We start from the raw sequence: 27,824 nt of genomic DNA, 5'->3' as shown, positions 1-27,824 counted from the left end.
TTACACAAATTCTTTATGAAATTATCTGAAATTGTATTGACAGAATAGGTGAAGGATCTATTCCATCTGACAAGAAAAACAAACATTCTCATGCTAAAGAATCATATACAATATGTGAAAATTCTCCAAGTCTCCGTTGCCTATTTACATTGTGTTTCTTTAATGATAAATGAATGATATGTTACGTGAATGCATTGTATCCGTAGGTTGGGTCAAAGACAGGCCAGATAAAGGAATGAAATATACACAATGCACACTACAGTCCTGATAAATCAAGCAATTATAGCACACAATTCATTAGAACATGATTATTTTCTTTAAGATATTGCTAAAGCTTTACATGCTTTGAACACAAAATGATAGATTTCTTGAAGTGTTTTTGTTTAAGATGTTCTGCTGGTCTGAGACTGTAAAGATGATAACAGTAATCATTCATTTTAAAACTTACTCATGATTAAATGTCACATTTGCAGCAATTCAAAATATTTGCTTTTCATAAGTGATGCTTTAGTTTAAAGCAATGTTATGACTTCATGAACCAGAAAAAAATGTGTACACAGAACGCCTGCCTATATGCTTTTTGCATTGAAAACATAATTGTTACATACAGAATATATATATACACACACACACACACACACACACATTCTCCAAACCCCAACCCTTAACACTGCAAGCCAGACCTTAAACTGACTATCTTAAACTTCATTGTTGTTTCACCCTGATCACTAATTTAAGGACAGGCCAAAATGTCTCAAACTCAAACTTCTACTCATGAAAAAAAACAACAACAAATACCCCAAAAAACCAAAGAAAACCCCCACACACAAATCACAGTAAAACTGTAACAGGTAACTACTGGCACCTGGTGGTGGCTCAGAGAATGAGAGGTTCAGCAGCAGCCCATCCACTGCATTTATACTTCATTATTAACAAAGTCTACAAAAGTCATAACAAGTTTCCTCAGTGGTTAATACAAAAACACAAGTTAGGCATTAGTTAAAATTGTATTCTTGTTTTATTTTAAAAAGCAAACTTTGCAGTGTTAACAAAAAAGGAAAAGAAAAAAACCCATAATTGTAATGCGCCCTGCTAAATAAATAACAGTGCCGCTAGTTAATCTGAAAGCATACCCCGCTGGAATATGCTGTTGTGAAGAACCACTGTTGCCTTTTTGCTCACAAATTGCCCTATTTTCAGTGGTTGATTTGCTTTAGTAAACTTAAAGCTGTGTAGACGCTCTGCTGTCTCAGCAACAAAAATCTTCAGTAGAAATGCAAATAGATACACATGCAAAGCAAACCTCTGTCTAATTATACAGCCGTCTTACAAGGTCTGTGTCCCTGAGCGCTGGAAAAAAGTGTAATGCACAGCATGTATGCTCTTCGTAGACATAGATTTAATACAGAGCATCGGTGGGTTGCCAGATTGAATAGATCTTAATAAAGCTTACTTTACACTAATTATACTGCAACACAGAAGCACAAGGACTCTTCCTTTATATTGAAAAAGGTGTTGGTTTGGCAATTTTTCCACTAACTTACAGAAAACCACAAAGACAAAAGTGGATTTCGATATAGCTATGTTGATCTAAGTGTGATCAAGGGTAAGCTCAGTCTAAACAGAATAACGTATCCGAATCAAAAACATGGTGAGGCTATTTACTATGATGTGGGAAAAACATTCAAGTATATCATAAAACACTGTCACTGACACAAGGACTCTAAAAGTCTTTCAGGGTTTAGAAAGTTAATTAATACACGGACCAAGTTTTCATCCATATTTTTTATCCTACAACTAACTTTTCATTTGTTCTTTTCTGATAAACACGTGACAAAAGCTCACACATGCAAAACTTTACAGATGAAAAGGTCTCCAATAAGACATTTCTTGTGCACTGGCAAAGGGGAACTCGTTTTTGTTTTGTTGGTTTTTAAATCTCTATAAAAGGCACTAAAATTGAAAATAGAAGCACTCTAAAAACTGTATAAAAAGGCAAGCCCATGATGTATAATATGGCTCTGCTGTGGTAAATGACTTGAATTTGCTAGATGATGTCGTTGGGAGGGCAGATGGAACCCTTCCATCTTCCATCCCAGTACAGTGTATACAGTGTTCTGTCTTTCAGTGCAGTCAAGCAGAGTTCATAGTTGTACTCAGTCATCTTTCTTGTCAGAGGTGCTGTCCTCCTGTTTGTCCCCTGAGCTGGTCTGACCAGTCAATTCCAGATCACCTGGTCTCGCCTCTTTGATCGCTTGGTATCTCTGAAGCTCCAGGTAGGTGGTGAAGAGCTTGGCATACTCTGGGTGGGTCGTGGCGAAGGCTTGAAATTCACCTAAAGAATCACATGGAGAAAGGAAAGCATTAGGATACAGTACAAGCTTAGAATGAAGGAAATAAAAAACATTCAAATACAAAAACAGAATGCCTTTCACATATTTACAAGGCATTCCTCTAGTAATAATTATCATATCAATTTTACAAATAAACTGATAAAAAAATATTACTGCTGGTAATATATACAGTAAGGGGTGGTGGTCTTGGCTAGAGCTGCAAATATGCTATCTGTATTTGTTCATATTACAATAATATTTATACTAAGTAAGTCATTTTTTTTTTCATTTTTCCATTTCATTTATTGATATTACTCATACATACATCCACATTTAGTTTTCAACATAATAACAATATTTTACTATGTACCAGGATTAATGAAACAACAAGACATGATTTTTATTTGAACTCAATCTTTTTAAAAAATGGAAAAGTCTAAACTGAGTCCAAATAAAAGCTCTGCAACTGTTTATAATCCATGTGAAAATCAGAAGTGAAAACGGGAGTACGGGAGGTTCGTGGAGAATTGACAAAAATCTGACAAGCTCCCTTGGCTCATTTAAATGCACTTTTGAGATGGTTCCTAAATTCAGCTCATCAGTTTTCTGTCTTCACTTTCTGATAATGATGTAAATAATAATACAGCATTGCTAAATGTATGAGTATTCAACTTGGTTGTACAGTATGTTAACATTATGGCAAACCTGCATCATGCTTTTTATATGAAACTACCTTTGATGGATGACAGAGATCCAGATGGCACTATATGATATCTGTCTAGATTTGATTGAGTTATGACCTCAACAAGAAAATGAGGTTACCTTTGTTGGACATTGTGCACATCATGTGTTATTTTTCATTTATATGTACAGTATGTTGCTGTAAATGCATCAGAGTTAGCCAAGAGGCTGTTATTCAACTGTATTCTCTGGACATATGTTAATGATGATCTATTCAGAGATTATTATCAGTGCATATCCAGATAGCATTTAATTTGTTTACACCCCTATTCTACGCCTTTATGAGCATAAAACAGTTGACTCACTGAAGGTGATGAAACCAGAGCAGTCAGCATCAATCTCCTTGAAGAGCTTGGCCATGTTTAGATCTGACACGCCCAGAGCGGAGCGCAGAAGAGCAGTAAACTCCTCTCGGGTGATTTTCTCATCCTCGTCTGTGTCAAACAGCTGCATGAGAGGGACAGCGGGGGAGAAAATATGTTTTTCACTTTCATGTTTTCACATATCCAGAAAAAAAGAAAAGGTTATACAAAGTGTGAACATTGGTAGGTGGGTGAGAGATATCAAACATTAAAAAGGGAAATTAAGTGTTGCTAGTGTGTAGTTTATCCTAAATTAGATGAACAGTAACTTCACAGTTGAAATATATAAAAACTACAACTGCTTGTCCAAACCCACATTTGACCTTATGGCCTGGAAAATGACTTAAAAGTCTTCCATGTTCTCCACAACAGGCACACATTGTTAACTTGACATTATCCAAGCCTCTCTGAATGTTGCCTCTGTTCTTCCCCACAGTTCTGACCAGCTGCCTGCTCTCACATCAACTACATGCAGAGCTGGGTGATGTAGCCTTGATGCCTTTAGATCATTTTTTTTAAATCATGATGGATGATTTTGTTGTATATGTTGTTGTTGCTTTATATTTTACATGTATGCTGTAGATATGCACACATGAGATGTCACCTGTCCTAGTACCAGCAGTAAAAAAAATCTCTGCTTCATCTCAACTAAAGTTTACAAAGAATGGAGCAATAAAATCCAGTCAGGAAAAGAACAGCACTTAAAAAGGCAGTGGGAAACTCATGATGCAATGGAAACTATCAGCAGTATCGATGAACATTCCTGATACAGTGATGAATAAAAACACTGGAGGGATGAGGTTGTGTACAGAGGCAAAAGGAGCTAGCTACTAACTTGGGTGACCCATAGAAATGGATATTACCATAGAACTGTGTGTGTATTTGTACAGACTACTGCATAAGCTTCAGGACTTATTAGGAACACAGCAATGTCAGAATATGTCAGTCCAACCTTGAAAGCCATCAGAAGAACGTCTTCAGTGTTCGCTGGTCGACACAAGATGGTCACTCCGATAACATACTCTCTGAAATCTATGGTGCCATCTCCATTCTACACAGAATTAAACACAATAAAGATACTTCAGTTAGTAAATGTACAGATTATTACGATAATAGTACTCTGCCCTTCATGGTCTACAAATACAGGCTTCTGTCTCATATAACAACAGTTTTGAATGTCAAAAGGAGTATGGGGAATTTGCAGGGCAATATGTTATTTGAACAACAGCTTAAGCTATTTATACAAACGTCTCTCACCCTGTCAAACAGTGCAAACAGCTCCTCAAGGGCTGGATTGACAGGTAGCTTGAGGAAAGTGGCAAACTCTGCGATGGTGATGCGTCCTCCCTTACAGGAGCTTGCCATAGCTGCAAAGCCCTCCAGCTCCTTCTTTAAATTGTCCCACTTCAGACTGAGGGAAAATGAGCAAAGCACAAGGAGGAAATTGTGTTGTGTGTCGGTAACATTAAGTCAAGTCAATATGGATTAAAGTCAAGATTTCATCTCCCCCACATAGTACTGAGGCATTAAGAAAAATAATGACAACCACCCATAACACATAACTGCTCTCAGCTCTTTTGGGAGTAACAGTTTACATACTCTACTGATAAAAGTGATATGCTGAGAGGAGATTTACTTGAGTTTTCGACTAATTTTGGTGAACTCCACTAGGCCAGCCTCCATGGGCAGTGTTAGCTCCCCAGCTGAGATCATCAGACGACAGTCTTCATATGTGTGGTCTGTCACTGGAACACCCAAAGCCCTGCAAACACACAGGTTCAAACAAAGGTCAGACAGATCAAAGGATTGCACAGACTGGACCGCCTGCATACCAGTGTAGATATAATGTCAGTCAAGAATTATTGGTTCGGTTTAAATTGCAGCCATGATATACTGTAACACCATGCTCTCAATAAGTGTTTGATTTTCAACTTACTCATACTCCATATTTGTTTTACATGGTACACCAATCATTTTTATTAAACTTTTTTCTCTAATGTGGGCTTGGGCAATACACAGAAGACACTTACTCGGCCATAATGTCTCTCACTCTGCTCGCAAGCAGAGGCGGGCTTTTCTTCTCCTCCTCTGTGGGCGTGTGAGGTGGCAGGAACTGAAATACAGAGAACACATAAAAGAAAAAGGTCTTAGCAAGGTCAAGCAGAAAGTAAACTCTTAAACCTTTGTGTAGAAGCCAAAGTCCCTTGTGCAGATAACACACATCAGCCTTTGCATGGTAGAATACCTGTGATTTAACTCAGCTGCAGAGAATGGGACAAACACTACTGGGAAAGCTGCAAACTAACTAACTAAAAGAAGTAATCAAATGTTTCTACAGACACAGATACACATTAATGATTAGAGAAAAAGTATGTATTAAACTGAGACAATTAAATAAAAATGATTCTTAAATTTCAGTGCTTTCACAAGTTTGCATTATTGTTGCACACCCATGTGTCATATCTAAAAAGGTTAAAAAAAAATCTTTATTGTATTGCCGCTACTATACATGGAAGCACATGCACAAAGTGAAGATGGACATTCTGTTACCTCTATCTCGACTGTGGTGTACAGCTGGCAGAGAGTTAGAAGCAGAAGGGTCTTCCTGCAGATAATGCAATTACAAAAAAAACCACACAGTTGGTTACATGTTTTATACCTTCTTCAATACTACCAAAAGTGTTGCAATACAAGGAATAAACAGCAGCAGACCGCCCCCTTGATCAAACATGCATACCGTCTGTTAAACATTAGAAATCTCCCATGATTGTGGAAAGTATACTTACGAGCTGAACCCTTGCCAAGTCCAAGTCACAGTATCCTAGAGGGGGAAAGAAAAGAAGAGATTGCATAAAGCTTCCTAAAGCATAAACCCTAGGATAAGGTACACATTAGCTGGGTAGTTGTGTGTGAATGATTCGAATGTCTTGATGCACTCAAAAGCCTGTAAACAGTTTAAACCAGACAGCCTGATAAGAACTGAGGTAGAAAACATGGAACAATGAAAATAACACCTGGCTTATAGACAACTCATTTCATTTTCTGATTGCATGTGCAGTGAAATCTATCAATGATCAGTTACAATCACAATCACTCACTAGTTTGTTGGGATATCTCATCAGTATAGGCTGCACAGGAACTCCTGGGATGAAGGCACCTAGAAAGAAAGGGTGGAAACAAACAGCATTACAGTGAATGAGAGCTGAGTAATTGTATGATGTATGACTCAACTGAGATGATTCTTCTCTCTCAAAACCAGTTTGGGGGTATTAGCTGACAACTAATCAAATCACAAAGCACATAATTAAAACTGTAATTAATATGAGATCAAGGGTTCCATCTGTTGTGTGGCCTTTCTGAATGATTTGGTAATGCTGAACATGTTTGTAAATTATGAAAATGAACAAACATGGCCTCCAAATTTATTTTTTATTATCATTATTACTATTAGTAGTAGTAGTAGTATATGATTTGTATTCATTTTTGTCTGTTATGTCTTTCCTTGTATTTGGATTTTTTACTTGCAAAATAAAAATTAAAGGTTTGATTTTTCTATCTCACCTTGTTTGAAAGTGATAAGACATGAGCGATTTGTACATGTTCCCTCAGGAAATATAAGAACCTGCAGAACAAAACATCATCAGTTAATGTTAAAATCATATCCTGTATAACTTCTACTTCAACTTCATGCTATGATGGTGCTTGTTAACATGCACTGTATTTTGAGAAATACTCTGACAGAAGCATAATTATACAATGTGGGCCTCTAAAAACTAAGAAAGGAAATGAGGAAACCAAACCAACATCCTGTGTTTCTGCTTTTGGTTTTTTTTTCTCTGCAACTATATTCTTCACTAACACAAGTTTAATACTAGTCCTTTGCTCATGAAGCTGGGTTTTTGTGTGTCGTGACAGACCTGTGGCCAGCTGCCTCCTGACTTGGCTCTACTGTCAATCTCCTGGATTGTGTTCTTCCTGGAGTCTGGGTCCTTTCTAGACACAAGCACTGGCTGAAGACAGCGCACAAACCCTGCAGAGAGGGTAAAACACACATTAATACACACACTAAGAATTTTTTTTTTTTGTTATGCTCTTCACATATTATTTCATGTATAAAACAATGCTTTGTTCCCATCATGCAGTATATTGCAGGGCCATTTAAAAGAATGGTCATCTACTGATAAATGGTAAATGGACAGCATTTGTATAGTGCCTTTCTAGTCTTCTGACCCAAAGCACTTTTACAATACAAGCCACATTCACCCATTGACACACATTCATACGCTGATGGCAGGCTGCCATGCAAGGTGCCTGCTCATTTCTAATGCTCATTCACACACACATTCACACATTGATGGAACAGTCTTTGGAAGTGATTTCAGTATAGTATAGTAGTAGTAGGATATCCTACAAGCAGAATGATAATGATAGTGATAGTGATTGATTACCAGTGAGTAAATAAAGAACATTTTACATTGAGCTTTGTGAAATTGCAGTCAGGTGAAAATAAACAGATTAAAGAGATTACCTGTTTTACACACATTTACACGCATAAATCCGTAAGCTCTCACTCATGCTGCAGGTTGTGAAAACAAAGAGCAGAACCCCTCCAACACACACACACACACACACACACACACACACACTTTCCTGTGCTGAAAAAACAGAAAATGTCTCACTGCCAAAGATGGGTGTAGCCAGATTCTCAACTCGGGAGACGGTGGAGGGCAGGCCTGCTACAATGCATACAATCCCATCAAAAAAGGTAGAGTGGGGGGCCACAGCCAGGATGGGGGCCTCACTGCTGCTGACTTGTTTGCCCTTGACCACCACCCTGAAACCCATGCAGAAGTAGTAGGTCCTCCCCAAGGCAGCCATCACATTCTGACACATGAACCTGTGAATGACCAGAATCTTTTAAATGATCAGATTCATGAGATGATGTAAAGATATTATGTAATGCATGCTGTGTTTCACACTGGAATCAGACATGTTGCTGTGCAAAGTATGAATGTGAAATATAAGAGATACTGTATATAAATGTTTTTTTTATGATTTTACTTGTTAGTCATAACCATTGTTATTCTGTTGTGCAACTTGGGCTGATGCAAATGACATCATTTAACTGCTTTTAGTAATAGTTACACAATGTTGTACTTTTCCGTATCCACAGAATTACAAAGACGCTGACTTCCGCCACTCACTTCCTCATCTTCTGGAGAAAGGGCGGGAAGTCTCATATACACACTGAGAATCTTTGCAACTCTTTATGAGTATGCAGAGCTTTTAATATTTAAATCTCTCTGCTTTATAGGGCAGGAGGCTTAACGCACCTTTGCTTCCTACACACTACCAACAGATCAGGTTATCATGGTTGTATCCTGAGCATATGAGCATAGAGCTAAATAGTTTTTTATTTGGGGTTGTGTTTCTCACCAGCTGTGTACTTTATGACTTTGTACTTTTGCTGTCCTTTTGCCATGTTGCACTGGGTAGGAAGAATACCACTTGTGGGCGAACATTTGCCCACACTTTAATTGAGGAAGTTGGTGAGTGCGGTTGGGACCCATTTGATTCATTGTTAACATCACAAATATTACTTAATGGAGCTTAAATGGTCACTATTAGTGAACACAGACTCATTAAAGCTGTGAAAACTAATCTTGTCCTTTCATAGTAGAAGCTAAGCTTTTAAAGTCATGAGTTCTTTAACCACCTTTGACAATAATTGAGCTCATTACCAGCAAAGCAATAAACAGACAAAATAAAAATAGGACAAGATAATAGCTTTCTCTTTCATTTGTCACCTTCACCTCATGTGATCATAGTCATATAAAGTTGTCCTGTTAGCTGCAGAACTGTGGAACATGTGTCTGCAGCACGTACCAGCCGCCCAATTTAACATTTTAAAAGTTTGGTACTCACAGGTTAAAAAAAACTGCAAGCCAACCACTAGCAATTTAACATTTGTGCGTGAGCTGTAAGTTATGATATTGAAAACACCTTAAAATTAATTTGCACATATTCTCAATCATATGATATATCCCAGTTCCTTCAGATATAATGACAATATCAGAAAATCAAAAATGCGTTTCTATTAATACAATAAAGATAGAAATCACCTTTTCAGTTCCTTTTATAAAGCCACGCTGACTCTTTCCTCTCTGGGCACTGAGGGTAACTGAGCTGAACTTATGCTTGTGGCTCAGATATGATCTACAGAAACATGATTCAGCAGAAGCGCAAGACTCTGCACATTCTTCAAGTCATGTCAGGAACTATTATTTTGAGAATATGCTGCCTTGGCTGTGCGTTCCTGTCTAGTTTATGAATCCAGAAACACACTGCCTTTGCCAATTCTTGCTTTGGCAACATTTTCTGTTGTATTCAGTCAAGTGAAACTAAATGTATAACTACATTAAATCTTTTTACAAATCTTTCCAATGCTTGCTATGCACAAAGTGGCATCGCTCACTTATGAAAGCAGCATTACTCCCCCTTTTTAAGTTTAGGTGGATAGATTTAGTTTTAGGTTTAGTTTAATATATGGTGATGAATGGTAATCTCAGTGCACCTGCTTTGCAAACACTAAATGTTTGCATAACATTGCACATGTAGAAGAACGCAAAAAGTGTGAAAACAGGTTTCTGACACTCTAACATGGGTAATGTATGCATCAGGCCAAAAACTAAGCTAGTTGCGCAAGCGGTTTTAAGGACTGAATTTCCCATGCATGTAAATAAAACTGATGTAAAAAAAAAAAAGAAAGAAAGACACACTACTTGACAATACCTTTATGCGATTTAGGTTTTCTAGTGATTAATAAGTGAGTATGTGATCTAAAAAGCATGCCAGTATGTAAATGGTTTAAGTGTGAGGCTGTGGGAGGCTGTGTTGCAGTGAGATGTTTGTATCCCTAGTTACCGTCTCCAGCCAGTCATTGGTTCCACAGTTCCTTTCAGAGGATGCTTGAAGGTTATTATGACAGCTACTGGCCATGTCACCATGAGAACCAGGGACAGGAGGATGGCACGAATAGGGACCAGGAAGATTCCCAGGAGGACACACTGCAAAGAGAGACAAAGACAGAGACGCACGTACACACACACACACATACATACACATACAGGTTATCAGTAGGCCTTGTATGTAAAATAACCCTGTTTATTTCCACAGAAATATGCACGAGTATGGAAATCTGCATCACTGCACAGCTTTCTAGAAAGCACACAACGGCTCTCATTGTTTGTGCTGCATAGCTTTACAAGCCGATTGTCAAAGCCTCGTTGGAGAAGATTAGGCCCTGGTCACCCTGCAGCCTGTGTGTGTGTGTATAATCTCACACTTCAGATATGAGACACCGTGTGATGCCAAACGCAATGTCTATTTTTGAAGAGCTTGCCCTTTTCTATATATTCATGAGCATTTAACTCGGACGCCATACTCACTTTAATAACCGCAGCTTTGGTTAGTTGTGTGTCTTGAACAAACGGGTTGATGACCGGTGGCAGGAGCAGAGACTGCTGTCTCGGCAGGGCGAACACTCGCTGTTGCGGCATGGCAGTCCTGGGAACCACGAAACACAGAAATGTTGCAGTAGTCGAGGCGCCGCAACCTTATCATCTCACTTCCTCAACGGGGGCCCTGCTCGCTCATTTCTCCCCATATCAGGCGATCTTTGCGGGCGAAGGCGAGAACACACACACACCAGCGAGAGCGGAACCGGACTGCCTCAAGCTCCACCTACAACCTAACTAACGGTGGCCGCCTGGGTCGAGTCCGATCAGGGTGCATTTGAAGGTTGCATACGAAATTGCGACAATATCTACAATCCGTGATCATTCATGCAATGGATGCATGTTGAAAGGATGCGATCATCTTATTCGACTTATTTCTAAATGTGATGCAAGTCAAATGGTGCTGCGGTGACAGTACGTGTGTGCTTTGTCGATATCACTGCTTATAGAAACGGAAGTGTTCTACATCTGGGCAGAAATAGCCCCAAATATACTATAGCTATGATGAACAATAACGAATGAGCACAGATTTCAGAGGAATAATGTGACGTACCGACACGTTTGTTTAAAACCTCTCATAAATGTCCACTAGATGGCACCGTTTCATTACAAAAATCCTCATGTGAGACAGTCCATCTCCATCTTGTCATGTTTTTTTAAACAGTTATAGAAAGTAGATCATGAAGAAAGTAGCCTTCATTTACTCAGGTATTATTCTTATGTAAGTTTTATTAGCCTTCAAATTTTCATTTTATGCTACTTCTTCATTTTTTGAAGAAATTATTGTACCACTACATTCATTTCAATGCTATAAAGTTACAGAGTAGATTTTCCATACAAAAGATTTATCTTATAAACTTTTGTAGATAGTGTAAAGGCTAGATATACCCAGCAATACAGCACTTTTAAAATGCTGTTTACATTATGTATTAGTCTTTATAATAAAATATGTTAATATATTTAAAACAGTAGTAGCCTACTAATAATACTCAAGGCCAGATTAGTCCCCCCAGGGCCCGTGGGCACTGACGCCCATGCCCCCCAAACAACTCTTATTTTATACTGATTGAATAGCCCTTCTGTTGGGTGGAAACCTTGTAACATATTTTGTTTTGGACTTACTAGGTTTCGGACAGTGATCATAATCAACATTGAGAGAATGGATCAAGCCTTGTGTTGTATTTCTGTGAAGCTCAACAAAAAATAAAAAAATAAGCACACACATTTTTTCCTCCCTTCTCTGAGGGCCTCTTTCTGCTCAAGTGTCCTGAGCATTTGCCTAGATTGCCCGTAGGCCATGGTAATATCCATACTGGTACTGTTACTTAGGTATTCATTTGAAAAAACAGGGTTTTTACTCATAACAAGTACTTAACATCGTGGCTAATTATATTTATGTAAATATGAATACTTCTTTCATCACTGTAATTTAGTAATTGCTGAATCTATAAGCTCAATTGAAAGCCCATAACTGTGTCAATCACTCATTCTTTTTGTTTGTATACAGAGACCTTTCTCTGTTTATCACTGATCCACATGATATTGACCATCTTTATTGATGACAGTAACAAAGTGCACAAGCATTACAAACAACAGAAAACATTGACTGTATTGTCAGATCCCAAGAAAGAGACAAGTAAAATCTTAAAAAAAAAAGATTATTAAACAATACTACTGTGGTACTCTTGTCATGATTCCATCATGCAACAAACCTATACAGCCTCTACAGGCAACCTGTGCCTTTAATCTTTCTGTACCATTAGTCAAGGGAAATGCAAAGTTGGAGTTGCCATGACAATCATTTGGGCTCCATATTGTGCAGTTCCCATATATAGTCCTATACAAAGTGCTAACCAAATGGAGAATAATGTGTGCCTGCGAGTACTACTTTCTGACATCCAGAGGATACTAAGTAGTCCCATCAGGCATAGTTACACTGAATATAAAGTGTATAGATATATAGGACTATATGCAAAAAGCAATTTCTAAAGCACCATTTTCGGTCAGACACATTGTGCAATTTCATTTTTTCAAATGTATTGCACAACAATGAGAAAATTACTTAATTAAAACTGATACATTTATAAAACTGTAAGTTGTACATACAAGTAATTCTAAGCCAACATGAATTCCTCATATGCTTCACAACAGAATCAAATTTGCATAAAAAGGCAATATCTCACAGCACAGTACAGCACTGCTTTCAATGCAGTGTGGACATACCCGATGTCTGAGTTTTAAAAACAAACAAACAAACCAAAATAAACATAAAACAAAACAAAAAACAGGGGGTACACATTGTAAGAAATCTGCATCAGCATAACACATAAAAAAGTCATTACCACACAGTAATATAGCAAATATCCAGTTGCCTAAGTTCAGCCAGTGCAGAAGGTCCCGAGGTGCCTTTCTACAAAGCTGGAGGCTGGTTATACAGGCTGGAAGGGACATGACTCCCACGGAAGCGTGCAGAGTTGCCAAGATAAAAACATTACAACAGTGTGCACTGCGGCGACCTCAAGTTGTGTACAATATTATGGCAATGTCCTCATGAGGTCATCACAGGAGTTAGCCAGTTGCAAGACATTTTGGAAATGCTCAGCAACCAAGCCAGTCCTTTGTGATTTCACCCAACTTGACAATCTTCAAACTCCTGTCCTCAAGTTTGAAATAGTGGTTGCCTTTGAAGAAGTAGCTGTAATCTGGTAAAGACAAGCACAGTACACACATACTGTCTTTAAAAAACTATTCTGAAAATATAATTTCTATTTTCTATAGCTTAAAAAGGAGTTGCTTAAAAAACAAGGTGAAAACAATCAACGCATAAATAGTAAAATCACCAAGCTTCAATAAAATAATATACACAGTATGAGTTTCAATCAATGTAAAAAGTATTAAAATTACAAATCAGCTTCTGCTTAAACCAGTGTTGAGCCTCTTACTGAATTATGCTAATCATGAAGCATACAGAGGCACCTCTGTAGAGGTGCACAGACTTGCTTTATATAAATTTGTTTGTTAGCTGTGTGGGGAAGGGGCTATGTGACGCTTACAGTACTGTGTATGTTAGGAGAGTAATGGAAAAATCCCTGGTTGCTTGCCATCGACAAAAATCTACATACCACCTCTAACCCCAAGGAGGTTGGCGGTGTCAGTCTCAGAGGAAGTTTACCAGTATCATGCCTAAAATTCACCACCTTATACTGGCTTTCACATAAACTGCCGTGTGTTATTCACTCACAGTGAATTAAAGCTTTGAGTAAGAGATATGAAGCAACTGCTCTCCTCCTGAATCTATTCTATCAACATCCAACCACAGATGACTCCCTAACTTCTGAACTCCTCCCTTTGGCCTGATTTACTCTCATCTTCTTTGTGTAGTCAGTTCCTCTAAACAGCTCATTTCTTGCTAGATGGCGTCATCACTTACTGGTTCTGGTATATGAGCAGTTTTATTGACAGAGGCACAGAGCCAGACCCACAGATAGAGCCGACTGGATTTGTCTGCAATCTAACTAGGAATGCCAGTCTGCAGACAGTCAACTACTGTAGCATGCAGAGCACCAGCCATGTTATGATCAAAGAACCATGACAGTTTCTACAAAATCCTCTTTCTCCTGGTTTTTATGGGAGATTCAAAAGACTGGGTAGGTGCAAGATGGATCATTGTTGGTTTACTTCTAGACTAAATTGTATCGCCCTTCTCAGAGTAATTGGTAGAATATGAAGTGGCAGCATGTTGTCACAAAGTGATGTGATCACTGGTTAACTCCTACCAAGAATATACAATATCAGGCTGTCAGTTACTCAGTCCACCAGTTTGGTCCAGACTGAAACATGTCATCTATCAGATGGATTACCATATCATTTTGAATAGACATCCATGGTCCCCACAGAATGAAGCCTTATGACTTTGATCATTATCTGACCTTTCCTCAAGCACCACCAAAAAGTTGACTTTTTTTGTTTTTTAGTTAAATGCTCTGACAGATATCAAATGGATTGCCATGCAATTTGGTACAGACATCCATGGTGCCCAGAGGATGCATTTTGATGACTTTTCCTACCAGCAGGTCAAAGTTTTAACATCTACTGGATGGACTGGCACACAGCTTTGTTCATTGAGGTATCCCAGGCAACATAACCTTCTGACTTTTGTGATTCCCTGGTTCATCTCATGCTACTATGAGGTTGATATTTGTGGTTCGACTACTATTTAATGGATTTCCAGTAAATTTGGTAAACACATTCATGTCCTTCTCATGACTGTAATAACTTAAACCTTCCTCTGACATTCTTCTAGTGTCCTTAATGATGTCAACATTTTAATTTGTCCAGTATTTCAGTTTAAATACTAATGACAAACTAATGGCATTTCCTGTATTTTCTGTTAAGTGCTGATTACTTTAGCACTCTAAAATGCAGAATTAAGGTGGTGACAATGGTAAATATTTTACGGGTTAAACCTCAGCGTGTTTGCATTGTATTTTTATGCTGTAATGACTGGACCTGCAACCACTAGCTGCTTGGAAAATGGAATTGTATGTAGTAATGTTTAACAAAACACTATGCTGCAAATCTTAACTGGTTCTTTAATTTTCTAATGGCTTTAGTCTACACATTTATTACTATTCTAAATAAATAAAAAAGATTTACCAATTCCATTGAGACTGAAGGCAGAGTCAATGCCATCTGGGATGCCATTCCAGGAATCAGCAATAAGTTTGGGGAAGCCAGGGTCCATTCTCTGTGCATTTTCATCGTATCTGTATACAAACACATATTAAAGTGCATTTATAAACTTCATAAATATTTCACAACTTCCAAAAATACACACACACACAAATCAAACATTTCCATGGAGATCAGAGTTAATTGTCAACACCATAAATTTGTATGTTATGCAAGGGTTAACAGAGCTGTTGTGGTTTACAGTGCAGTTTAGGTACTAAATAAATCTAGACGTAGCCCAGTACAGTAATAAGAGGTGATGACACAAATAAACACAAGCCAGGGTGTTTACATGAACACTAGGCTCTAGTGTTTGTGAAACCTTGGCTTCTCACCTCCAGAATTTGTCCCCAGAAAACAAGTATGTCTTGCTGTTCTTTCTAAAGTTGAAGGCAGCGTCGATTTGCTGCAGGTCGGTGGGGAGGTCAAGGCTGGATAGCCTCTTGGGGTAGCCTCTCTCCAAGTTATCTCCTTTGTAGATCCAGATCTCGTTGCCTGGGAGAGAAGAGTAAGTAGGAAAGTAGAACTCAGCTAAAATAACATTGAGAACATATGTTTTCTTGATGCAAGGTAATTATTTAAACATAGAACTGTCTGTTCAGGTTATTATCCCATATTCCAACAAATCTATAAACCAAGTATATTATAATGTGGACTGTACAGAATATCATCTGTGTGAAACCTTCAGTTAACTTTTCAAGGTAGAAAGTTTCCCCAATAGCTAAACCAGCTCTGCTGTTAAATTTCTTCAAAGCTGACAAATATATTATGTAAATCCCATCAGTATTCAGGAAGGTTGTCATATTAGTAAAATGCAAAGAATGCATCATGAACCACTAATAAGTATTGTGGAATATCTCAAGTGTCCCAAGAGTGCACACCACACAGCAGAGTGCTCAGCCAACATTCCTGCTTCTCCTAATGTTTCAGTTAGTTGAAACAACTGACTGTTAAGGGAAAGGCATGCAAATGGTAAAAGAGTGAAGACACCTCTTCATTACTCATGGAAGTGGAACTGTCTGTTTTGTCTGATCACCGCAAAAGTGCAGGGATAATATGAACAGTTCATCTGACATAAGTCTCAGCTCTAAATCAGACGTTTCTTTCCAGTTCCTTGTTTTCTCTAGCATACCTGCGAAAAAGACTGTTTTTTCATCCACTGGATTTTCATAGACAGCATCTATCTTGGCAGGCAGGTCAGGCCAGTAGGTGGCCACTAGTAAAGGTCCACTGGGCTTGCTTCTGAAGTTGACTGACCTGAACAGGAACCTGGCAGAGAGAGAATGAGTGGGTGAGTGATCGTGAGGTAGATGAGCTGAGGATGAAATAAGAGTGAGAGTGAAAGAGGGGCTGGGGGAGATGATGAAGAGGTGAGGGAAGTGTATGTGTGTGTATAAAGGGGGTTTTAGTGCAAGTGTTCACTGGCCGAGTCAGCCACAATGGCCTGATTCATGAGCATCTGGTTCTCGTTAGGACTAAGGCTGCCGACGCCAGCGGAACAAGACCCATCTTGCCCGGATTTCCAATACACAGCTGCACAACAACGGCAGCTTCCCAAACTCTTTTCCACTGACCTATTTTTTAAAAAGAAAAAGATCTGCCAACTGCAAAGAGGAGTTAGGATAATGATAAAATGGAGATGAGCATAAAACTTCACTAACATACATGAATATTATACAGTATGTGCCACATACCCAACGTTTTGTTTGCATTTATGGGGATGAAAAAGGATACTTTGATTTTGAAACTAGCCAAGAATAAATACAATTATTTTTTTTGTGTGTTTGTGTGTTCTGGTGAGTTCATGCTGTGCAGCAACAATATCCAGAGGGTTTGAACTGTGTATTATATTTCTAATGTTATCCTCTTATCGCTCTGTCCTTTTTCTGCCTTTACTTCCTGTCTCTATTAAATAAAATATATATGTATCAGCCTAAGTGGACTGCATAACTGCAGTGATAGTGGCTAGTAAAGAGGACAGACTTGCCAATATAGTGGAATTACATATGATAGCAGACAAAGGTTTAGATAAACCTTCCCGTTAACTTGAAGAGAAAGTCTGTCCAAACTCTTGACTGCTACTGTATGTATTTTAGATTTTTGAATGTTCATCACCTTTTAAGTTGCTACTTTTATATAAAATTGAGACTTCATATTTGTTGCAGTGTGGTAATGCAGGTTGATGTTAATGGTCTGCACTGCTTTATGATGCAACAATAATCTCACTTTGAAATCAAATGTTGCAGCCATGATGGATTCTTAAAGTCTGCATGTTATAAATAAATAAATTTAAATATCAAAACATCACATAATGCCTCAGAAAATTGTTAGCAGGGATGTAAAGAACGTGATTAGCAGTAAATGGGTGCAAAACCCACTATTTTAGCCTTTGATTCAATGACAAGTCTCCTTGCTGTCCAGTGGAGACCTGATAAGGTTGCAAGTCGGTTAGAGAGGCCATCTGGCTGTGAAAGATGTCCCCAGTACTTTTACTGAAACTTGGCTTCATATATATATTACTGTATGTACTGACTTGCTTTAAGGAAATACTGCCAATTACAATAAGCTCTTGATTGCTGCAGGCTAAGATATAAGCACACACACATAGGGTTAGGTTAGGTTACTTGAAACAGATCACTGTGAATATTTCTTTAGTAAAATTGAGCCATACATGCAGAAGGAACCTAATCAGTGGGTTGGGTAAACTGTCTCTATGAGACAGACTTTATAATTGCTTTCTCCAGACAGACACACACTTTTATGCTGAGCTCAGGGAGTGCTAAAAGTATTACTCATTACATCATGTCAAGATTTGTCCTATATTATAAATATGCTGAGCTGGGAAAAAGGGGGGGGATTCCACTTTTAAAACAGGAGAGTTAAGTGAGCATTAGTCCTGGAGCCCAGAGGTCATCACTTTTATTTGAAGTTATATAACCTGGCTTGTAGCAGAGCTCTGCAGCTTACAAACCTGACATGGCCTTCAGGCAACTCATTAAGTCTCTGTGAAGGTCAGACTCAACAGGCCCATAATGAAACTTACTAATCTCAGACTTTGGAGAGATATACTGTACTATGCGTTCACTTCAGTACCTTGAGAATACTCTGTCCTCAATTTCTCTCCCACGTCTATGCATCATTTCTCAGTCTTTGACATGTTTTTACATACTGTAGCGACTGAAATTTAAGACGTATCAAATCAACAATTGCTTGAAAATATCAGACAAAGGCTTGTGAAGTCACACAGGAGAGCCAACAAACAGCTAGACATGGCCAATCATGAAGCCAAATGTTCTTTTGATGTTGGGAAAGTCTAAATATACAATAAGTCAATCTGAGTGAGGTAAATGCAACATATCCTTACTGAACTTAAGCTGTGATTTTTGACATATTGAAGCTACTGTACATGGCAGACCAATGTGCCTTTATTCGCTGGCTGAAAACCATTGTGCTGGATTATGATAGTTTAAACATTCATTGAGACTGGGCCAGCTGCACATAACTTAAGAGTGGTATAATCCTCTGAATCAAATAAAACATTATATGATGAGTAATATAGCTACCAATACCCCAATAGCAAATCAACGATTCAGACGATAATCACATACATCCATTTGTCTGTTATAGAGTTCAAAATAATTGCTCTAAATCTTAAGACTACTAAAGCATCTTGAACCACAGAGAATCAAGTTTCAACCCTGCTTGATTTACAAACAAGGGGCCAAAGTTTCATGGTCTACAGAACGTTCTGTGAGTTCCTGTGCTGCACCGCTGATCATTGCAAATGTGTGGAACAGAGCCAAAGCAAGGTGAAAAGTAATTTTGTATTAAAGCAAGATTTATGAGCAGGATTGTGGCTTGTTTCTCAAAGTTTCTAACTCCAGGTTCTCGGGGAGGAAAACCAGGCTAACTGAAAGACTAGACTCTTTGGTACGGCAGTCTGCTGGCCTGTTTGCTTTGGACACATTTCCAGCGAGGCCATGACAGATCTACAGCTCTGTTGACCCTGAAATTGCAATACGTTGATCTTATGCAGTACAGCTAGAGATGTTTACACATTATAACTAACAAGGATGTTATTTGTATTTTGTATCAGCTCTTTTTCTACCACATTATTGTTCTGAATAAGCATCCTGGAAAATCTGAAAATGTAACAATTGTGATGAAAATGTTCATCTTCCTACGGGAAAATACACTGACTCACAAAGACTGTCGACCAAACCACATCACTTCATGAAACTCTTCTTCCACATGGGGTCAGCCAGTAGACACACAGTAAGCTTACAAGGCTTTTAATTCAGTGGCGCCTGTGGAGGAGTGTACACAGTGTTTATGACTAATGACTACTTCGACTGTTACTGGGTGAGTAGCGGAACAGCCTGTTTATCCATTGAACTAATTGTCACATCAGGAAACAAGTATATAAACCACAATCTTCACATGGCACAAAATTCCAATATAAGAAACAATAATTAACAGGAAACCTCATGTCAAACTGCTCATTGTTGGTGAGGAAAAATGATTATGAGATCTAACTTGTGTAGGCTGCCCTTTTCATTGTAAGTATAAAAAGGCTACTGTTTTGTTTGAATGTTCACCCCATAGATCATAGATAGGAAATCAGGCAGAATGTGTAAGTGCTTTCAAGTATTAAGAGTGACAAATAGACTTCACATCATATCATTTAGAGCCAGAGAAAACATTGGAGCTAGCGTTTGGTAGTGGTCCTATCCATTTGATCATATCTGTCATATGTACGCTTGCTGAAGTCTAGTTCTGGTCAAAACAGCGTTAACATTTCCTGTTTTATTTGATTACCTGTCCTTGAAGAAGAAAGTCTCTCCTCTGATCTGTGCTACAGCATCAAAGACAACTGGCTCTTTGCAGATGTCCATGGGAGTGACGGGTCCCTGTGTTGGAGGCACAGGTTTGCCTGTTTGCGTACCTGTAAATAACAGAGTAATTACATACTGTACTTAAGACACATTCATCTTTCCTTTCCTGTTTTGATTCTTGTATTAGGTTTAATCCCTGTCTGGGAAACAAGCCATGAATCACATTTCATCTCACCATAGAGCTCCTGGATGCCTTTGATGTCATCCTGAGAAAGTCTGAAGTCTTTAGTGAAGGTATAAATGGGGGCCATCAATGCTCCGGTGTCCTGAGAGTGCTCCAAGCCAAGGGCATGACCAAACTCATGGGCTGCAACCAGGAACAAACTGTAGCCTGGAAACATGCAACACAGTGAAGTATCTTCCTGTTATATACAGTGCACTCAAAGAATGACAAATCATATAAGAGGCATCTTATTTGAGCTTCCACAATAAGATAGAAATACATTTCTGTCGAAAAACAGATTTCAACCATCAGGATGATTCAGATAGACAAGTATTTCTCTAAACTCACCTGACCTATTGCATGATTTTGATACTTGTTGTGAATGTGCCTTTTACAGTAAGTAAGTGACTAATGCACAGGTTTAATCAAAACCGTCTGGAACTCATTTCATTGTCCTAAGAGGGAAATTCACTTTGTCTGCTCATCCCAGCACCACAGCACGAACTGTCCACGAAAACTATTGGCCCATGTTTTCATTGCATCATACCTTGGTCAGGGCAGAAACCCCACTTGCGGTCATCATCGTAATTCTTAGTGGAGGCACACCACATCTTGCCATCACTGCGTCCAGATGAAGTACAGGAATCGTACGTATCTCCCAGGAAGGTGAAGGGGAAGACACAGGGACTTCCCTCTGAATTTCCTCCAACTGTTGACATGGCTGGAAAGAGCACACAAAGACAAAGCTATGAAAGTGAAAAACTTAGTTCTTTTCTCTGTCTTATGAACTCATTCATATGCCAACATTTCCAAGTAAAATTTGGTTTACATTATATTGTGAAATGAGTGCAGATGGTGTTGAAAACAGCATCATGAAAGCACTGACACAATACACATGACATCAATAACTAATCCACTAGGCACACTACCAACAAGCACCCGCCCAAATTGATTTTCTTTCAAAGAAAGATAATTTTCAATCTGGCAATCTGGTTTTTCTGCAGTTTTTTTTTTTCAAGAAAATATTTTTTTATTCTTCACAAGCTATCACACAAGGCTTTACAACAAAGCTACATTCCTGCTCAATTAGAACCAGATGAAAACCCCAGTGGTCATACCTCTCTCAGTCTATCTCACTGTCTCTCTCCCTTTTTTTTTACACTACCTCAACCCTAAAACCAGTCCCACTGACAGAATGGAAAATAAGCCCCGCCACTGCACATTAAAATACTTTCACAGCCATTCTGCAGACCACGAGCAAGACCTAAAACCCCAGCTGGAGCATTCCTGTAGAGCCCAACACACGGCAGGCCACCATACACTGTGAATCAAAATTTACCCCTCCAGGAAAACACACTTCGTCTATTACCTTCAACATAAACAGGACACATAAACTGAAGACAATGTATAGCGTGCAAACAAATGTTGATATCTGCATGACCAAGCATTTTCCTTGGATCCTATAATGTGAAAAACATAGTCTGACATAATAGATATATGACACCACCTACCAGTCTCAGGGCAGAAGCCAAATGATTTGTCACGGTCATAGTCCTCTGTAGTGGCACACCAGCGATACCCATCATCCCTGCCCTGAGTGGTGCATCCATCATACTTTTCTCCCTGAAAGTTGAAGGGGAATTTACATGGAGCACCATCGCCATTTCCACCCAGGGTAAAGAGTACTGTAAAACAAATATCAACAAATACAAAGAAGTGTTATAGAAATTCAATAATATGTAACACTGTACAGTTTTACATATTTCAATGTAAAACAAATATCATGATCATTTCAAACAACTAAGACTTTTTGACCTTTCAGTAATGATGAAAGACAAAGGTTCTCAGAAGAAAAGAAAAAGGAGATACACAAAAACAGGTTGAGTAGATTCTTTTTTTTACATCAGTGTAAAAGCTTAATAGAACAGACAGCTCCAGTACAAACTAGCCTCACTCATGTTCCCACCATATAAAACAACTTTGTACATGTGTACTTTGGCAGTTATCTGTAATAGGCATGCAATCATGTTAGTACCATGGACAGCAACATAACACAGATAAACAAAATGTTTGACAAAGCCCAGTGTTCTAAAGTGGGGCAGTAACTTGGAAAAGAAATATCCCATAATCCACTCCAAACAAAAAAAAACAACACTTTCCTGGCATACTGTCCAACCTACTTTCTTTCTGTCCAAAAGCAGCAGAACAGATTGGAGTATAGAAATAATTTGATATAAAGTATTGCCTGGTCAGTGCGAATAAAGAAACCACTACATTTCTTTTTGGTGCTGTAAGATGCAAGTAGGGCATGACACTAGTGCTGCTAAGGTTGGGTAAGGCCATAGCATTACAAATCATTACAGATGGAATACTACAAATGTGTTAAAAGAAGACTTCTTAATGACACACATTGCTGTGCTACATTGTTAGGTAAAAAAGGAACAAGACAGTCAACTCACACTCATGGGGACAGAAGCCATATTTGCCATCTTCATCAAAGTTGTAAGAGGTGGAGCACCACAGGAAGCCGTCGTCACGGCCCTGAGATGTACAGCTGTTGTACTCAGTGCCCATGAAAAGGAAGGGGAATCTACAGAACTCTCCATCAGCATTGCCGAACTTTGCCTTCACCACTGTCAAGACGAGTATGGATCATATTCTTATTAATTTATTATAAAACATATATTACTCTCATACATTTTTCCAAAACCCCGTTTCTGTATGTTGTCTAGAATATGAGAAAAACATCAAAAAAATGGTGAGCCAAACAGACACAATATAAAGTGATGATTTGTAGTGAATGGGATAAAACCTGCAAACGCATTGATATGATAATAAAAGAGTTCATCTACATGTTGTGAGACTTCTTTGGCGCCTTCATACAGGAGAAAATAGGTTTATAGATTACTTCTGCACTACTTCTGTGATCAATCCAGACAAGAGGATCTAAATCATAGGAAATACATGAACCTATCTGGGTCAATGTGTGCAAATACAAATGTGTGCAGAGATTTTTTTTTTTTTTAAATTCAGCTTCCAGATGGCTGAGGTTTGTCATATTGAGTGCCAGAAAGTTCAGACAAAGTGAAAACAATCAAAACAAAGTATTTGAAAGTCAAATTAGTCTTATCACTGTTGAAATTAGTGTAGAGTTGTACTGTCACCACACCTGACACGTACCAGTGCACATCACCTATACCTTTTTTTGATTCAGGGACATTAAAGATTTTCAAATCAAAATCAAATCAAATCCTTTTAAAAAAGGTAGAAAAATATAAAAATATTATGCTACTGGGTGTTTTAGTGAAAGATTATGTAGGCTTAAATATTATATAATATATTATTATATATTAAGTACAATTTGTTAAAGAGTGTTTCTGCTGATCTGCTTTACCTTGGCCTTCTCCCAGCGTCCACTGCTCATCATCATCAAAATGGGAGTCTCCCCCAATTCCTGGCCCGGGAGCAAAAGCATGAGCCAAGAGGCCGTCTTTACCATCGAAGGGGTAACCATCTCCATGCTCTGTTGATGACATCATTGAATAATAAAACTTCAAGATGACAGATTTTTTTTCTTTTTCTTTTGCTGATGGCAGCCAGCAGGGAAGTAGCTTTTTAGTCAGTAAGTATTACTGGTTACAAGAAGAAATAAAAATAACAAAAAAATTACAGAATTAAAATTTCTGACATTTATGTGTGTGTGAAAATATCAAAAATATTCCTAAATATTTTTATTTCTAAAACAGCTGCCTCACATCTTCTGAAGTGGCTGGATTTTGTTTGTGTTCCGCTGTAATTACGGGATTCTCTACAGGGTTAGCTCTGGTCAGACGAGAGAGATACGTATCATTACACTGACTGTAAATATCTAATGGTTGTTTTTATTGGAATGACTCTACTTATTTGCGATATAACTACAATTCCCATTCTTTTTCAAAGTGGTGGGGTGTGGCTGTTATTACGTGGGTGTTCTTTCTCCTTCACCATTAGTCAACAAAGTACAGAGTTTCTGTTCAGCTGTTTTTCTAACTCGGAGTCCATTTATCCTCCTGAAAGAGTTCAACTTGGTGATAACTCTGTTAGCAGAGTGTGTAGAGAACCCTTTTGGAGAAGATATTTGAATTTTTATCTCAAATTGGCAAGTCCCAACACAAGAGATCAGAAATGACACAAGTTTGCAGGTTTTTTATGGGATATTTAGGCACTGTGGAAGTGATATCGTTACGATAATATCAAACTTTTCAATAAACTTTAGGTTGCATGGTATGAATCTGCTAAGTTTGAGTATGCAAGAATAGTTTCACCCGACTGCACTGCAAAAGAACATAGGGCTAATTTGTAACTCAGTTTACTGCAATTTGCTTATTTAGTGAAACATTTTGAAAATATCATGTACAGTATCTTCTGTATAAACTGAATTATCATGTTTGTCTACATGGCATACCATTGCGGCCAAAATTTATCATGATGTCAGCCTCTCCATCCATAAGGCGGGTGAATGTGAGTGGGGTGACATCACTCCACACTTTGAAGGCTCTGAAGAAAGCATCATTTATGACCTCCTCATCTAGATCAGGAGTATATCCCAGGATTCTGCAGAGTAAAGAGAAAGTCAATTTAAGATTAACAATGCATGCAATGCAATCAAGATAGTCCATTTTTCGTAAAGGCGTGTAGAGCAATCTCAAGATCTTTAATTTCTCTTCTTGATATCATGGAAAAGAATTCAGCTAAAGGCAGCCAAAAACAGCTATGAATCATCTCATGAAAATGCTTCCTGAAACAAGAGTTCAGCCACAAACCCTGTTATATTTCCCACACAGTCCTTTTCTTAAAGTCTAAGATCTCCTGGTTGTTATTGTCTTTGGCTTGCAGTCTTTCTTACAAACACACAGGCAGACGGGCTGGAATGATTGGGGCACACAAAACCGCTGATATAAATAAACCAATTCCACATTGTTGTAAACCTCAAACAGAACAAAAACAAAAGACCTGACTCATACTGTGTAGGAATGCTGGTTTTAGCAAGACACAAGATGCAAGCGCTTTGAGACTGTGCGGATGGGGGTGGGGTGGTCTGGATGTTGATGGGAAGGTTCGGGGGGGTCAGGCAGGGCCAAGCTGTGGTCCATGTCTCAAAGTAAACAGTCTCCGGCCCTGCACTTATATTTTTCTGCACTCATCAAATAGTACTTTGGGAATTAAATTCAAACTGGTGTTACTGTATAACTCAAACTCAGTCCAAATAGTGTTCTTAAAACATATGGTTTGATTTAAGGACTGTTTTTTTTCCAGGAGGGTTGGGTTATTTTATATTTCTTTGATAGACTAACTTTCCTGTCCTGGTGTGCTTTATGTCTACAATAGCTATAATTCTACTGGATCCAGCTTTAATGTTATTACATCTGGCTGAAATCCACACACAATGCCTGTTGCAGAATTTGCTTAAACACTTACACTGCAGGATAATTCAAAATGCTCTGACCTGTAGCTGATATCTTTTTTCTGCCACATGGGTTTCCTGTGGAAGAAGTTGTAATTGGCCACATCTGGGACACCACAACGGGGTTTTTTCATGATATCCACTGTTTTGGCATCAATCTCTCCAGTTTCTTGGAGGGAGAAGAACTTTTGCATTTTCTTTAAGGTGTCCTTAAGCACCATGAGGTTACATCTGTCTTGTGGGCATCCATAAAACTTGTTCAGATAGTGCTGAGGGAGAAAAACATCAAAATGGTTAACCTCTCCAGAACTAAGCATTGCCACGAAACTGAAGGGAAATTAAATAAATAAAGTGTTTTCCCTATTCCACTTATCCTCATTTGCTCACTTCTACAACTTCAAGTGTAAAATCTGCTCTTCACAACTGACTGATCCAATTAGGTTTAGTTGTAGGAAAAACAACCAATAAACTTACCAAGGCAACTTCTTTGTCTGTTTTGGGTGTAGTATCGTCTCCAGGAAACCTGATAATAGGCGAAGGGGCAGCATATGTTGCCTGAAAGGCGATGAATTGAACCAAAAACACTTTGAGAACAATCCGACGACAACTAAATATCGTCGGAAAGCCCATTTTTAGTCGTTAAAAATACTTAAGTTATGGTAAACGTCGTTTGCTCTGGGTTGCAGTCCTTTCAGTCCGTCAGCTTGTGTTGCCTCTGTTCCTCTGGAGGACTTTTTTTCCTCCTTAACGGGACATCCTGCACCTCTATGAACTTTCTCTTTTCTGCTTGCACATGCACTTTTCCCCCGACGCTTTCTGCGCAGTCTCCAGGTTGTTAGGAGGCGCACTCAATGAAACACAGGAATGATTGTGGTTTTATGTCTCACTCATTCTTGTTGAGACTACAAATCTCATAGGAATATTTTTCAAGAGGGCAGGATTAAAGGATATAATAGTCAGAAAGAAAAAAACAGATAGTTGAGGCAGTCTGATATCGATGTGAATGTCCATTACCATTCCCTTATTGGCTTTAAAGATCCTTTCAAAACTTGTGTGTACATTTTATTACTTTATCATTGATTTATGTTATGCTTATTTGACGTGTACGGTGAGGTGCGCGCAGTGACCGACTTCATATTGATCAGGACTTTTGCATGATGGATGTGCCATTTTATTTCAAAACTGTTTTACTTTATCTCGTTTTTAAAAAAAATAAAGTAATAGGCTACAAACTTTTGTTTTAATCTGTTAATGCCTGAAAATACCTGTGCACAATACTGTTTCCATGTGTTTTTATTACAGTTTAAAGTGCTTGTTGCATTTTGCACATCTGTCACCTTTTAGTACTACAGATGTGTTTTTACTGTTTTTTTCCACATCTGGAAAACCTCATTCCACCACATTACAATATTGTCCTTAGAACATGATATTTGCTTAATTTTGCTCAGTTGAATCTGTAGATACATTTTGTGATTCCAGCTCGGTCCATCACTCGCTTTCCAGCAGATAAAAATCTGCTATTTCTGTAAAAGTAACATTAAACATGTGTATAGTCACATCACTCCACCTGGCAGAGAGTAACAGTGACACCCAGTTGTAGTTCGGCGCAGAGTTGTTTAAAGTGTTATGTTGACATCTG

General features: G+C 38.4%; 2 protein-coding genes across 2 annotated transcripts; both read right to left on the bottom strand.

Moving 5' to 3' along the window:
* Positions 1–999: 999 nt before the first annotated feature.
* lpcat2 (lysophosphatidylcholine acyltransferase 2) lies at positions 1,000–11,150 on the bottom strand. The gene is made up of 14 exons (XM_053321228.1): positions 10,885–11,150; positions 10,361–10,503; positions 8,116–8,333; positions 7,354–7,466; positions 6,998–7,058; positions 6,535–6,593; positions 6,223–6,257; positions 5,987–6,041; positions 5,467–5,549; positions 5,073–5,198; positions 4,694–4,847; positions 4,389–4,487; positions 3,380–3,521; positions 1,000–2,335 (listed from the first exon to the last, which is right to left on the bottom strand). Exons 1-14 carry the CDS (start codon positions 10,993–10,995, stop codon positions 2,157–2,159), a joined length of 1,578 nt encoding a protein of 525 aa, XP_053177203.1. The 5' UTR covers positions 10,996–11,150; the 3' UTR covers positions 1,000–2,156.
* A 1,345-nt stretch (positions 11,151–12,495) lies between these two features.
* mmp2 (matrix metallopeptidase 2) lies at positions 12,496–26,985 on the bottom strand. The gene is made up of 13 exons (XM_053319073.1): positions 26,660–26,985; positions 26,228–26,454; positions 25,187–25,335; positions 24,137–24,265; positions 23,202–23,375; positions 22,254–22,427; positions 21,290–21,463; positions 20,755–20,910; positions 20,503–20,629; positions 16,817–16,953; positions 16,020–16,179; positions 15,610–15,719; positions 12,496–13,655 (listed from the first exon to the last, which is right to left on the bottom strand). The coding sequence occupies exons 1-13, from the start codon at positions 26,813–26,815 to the stop codon at positions 13,552–13,554; spliced, it is 1,977 nt and encodes a 658-aa protein (XP_053175048.1). The 5' UTR covers positions 26,816–26,985; the 3' UTR covers positions 12,496–13,551.
* Between the last annotated feature and the right edge of the window lie 839 nt (positions 26,986–27,824).

This window comes from Scomber japonicus, chromosome 1 (assembly GCF_027409825.1).
Source record: "Scomber japonicus isolate fScoJap1 chromosome 1, fScoJap1.pri, whole genome shotgun sequence".
Classification (NCBI taxonomy): Eukaryota; Metazoa; Chordata; class Actinopteri; order Scombriformes; family Scombridae; genus Scomber; species Scomber japonicus.
This window is presented reverse-complemented; position numbering and strand designations above follow the sequence as displayed.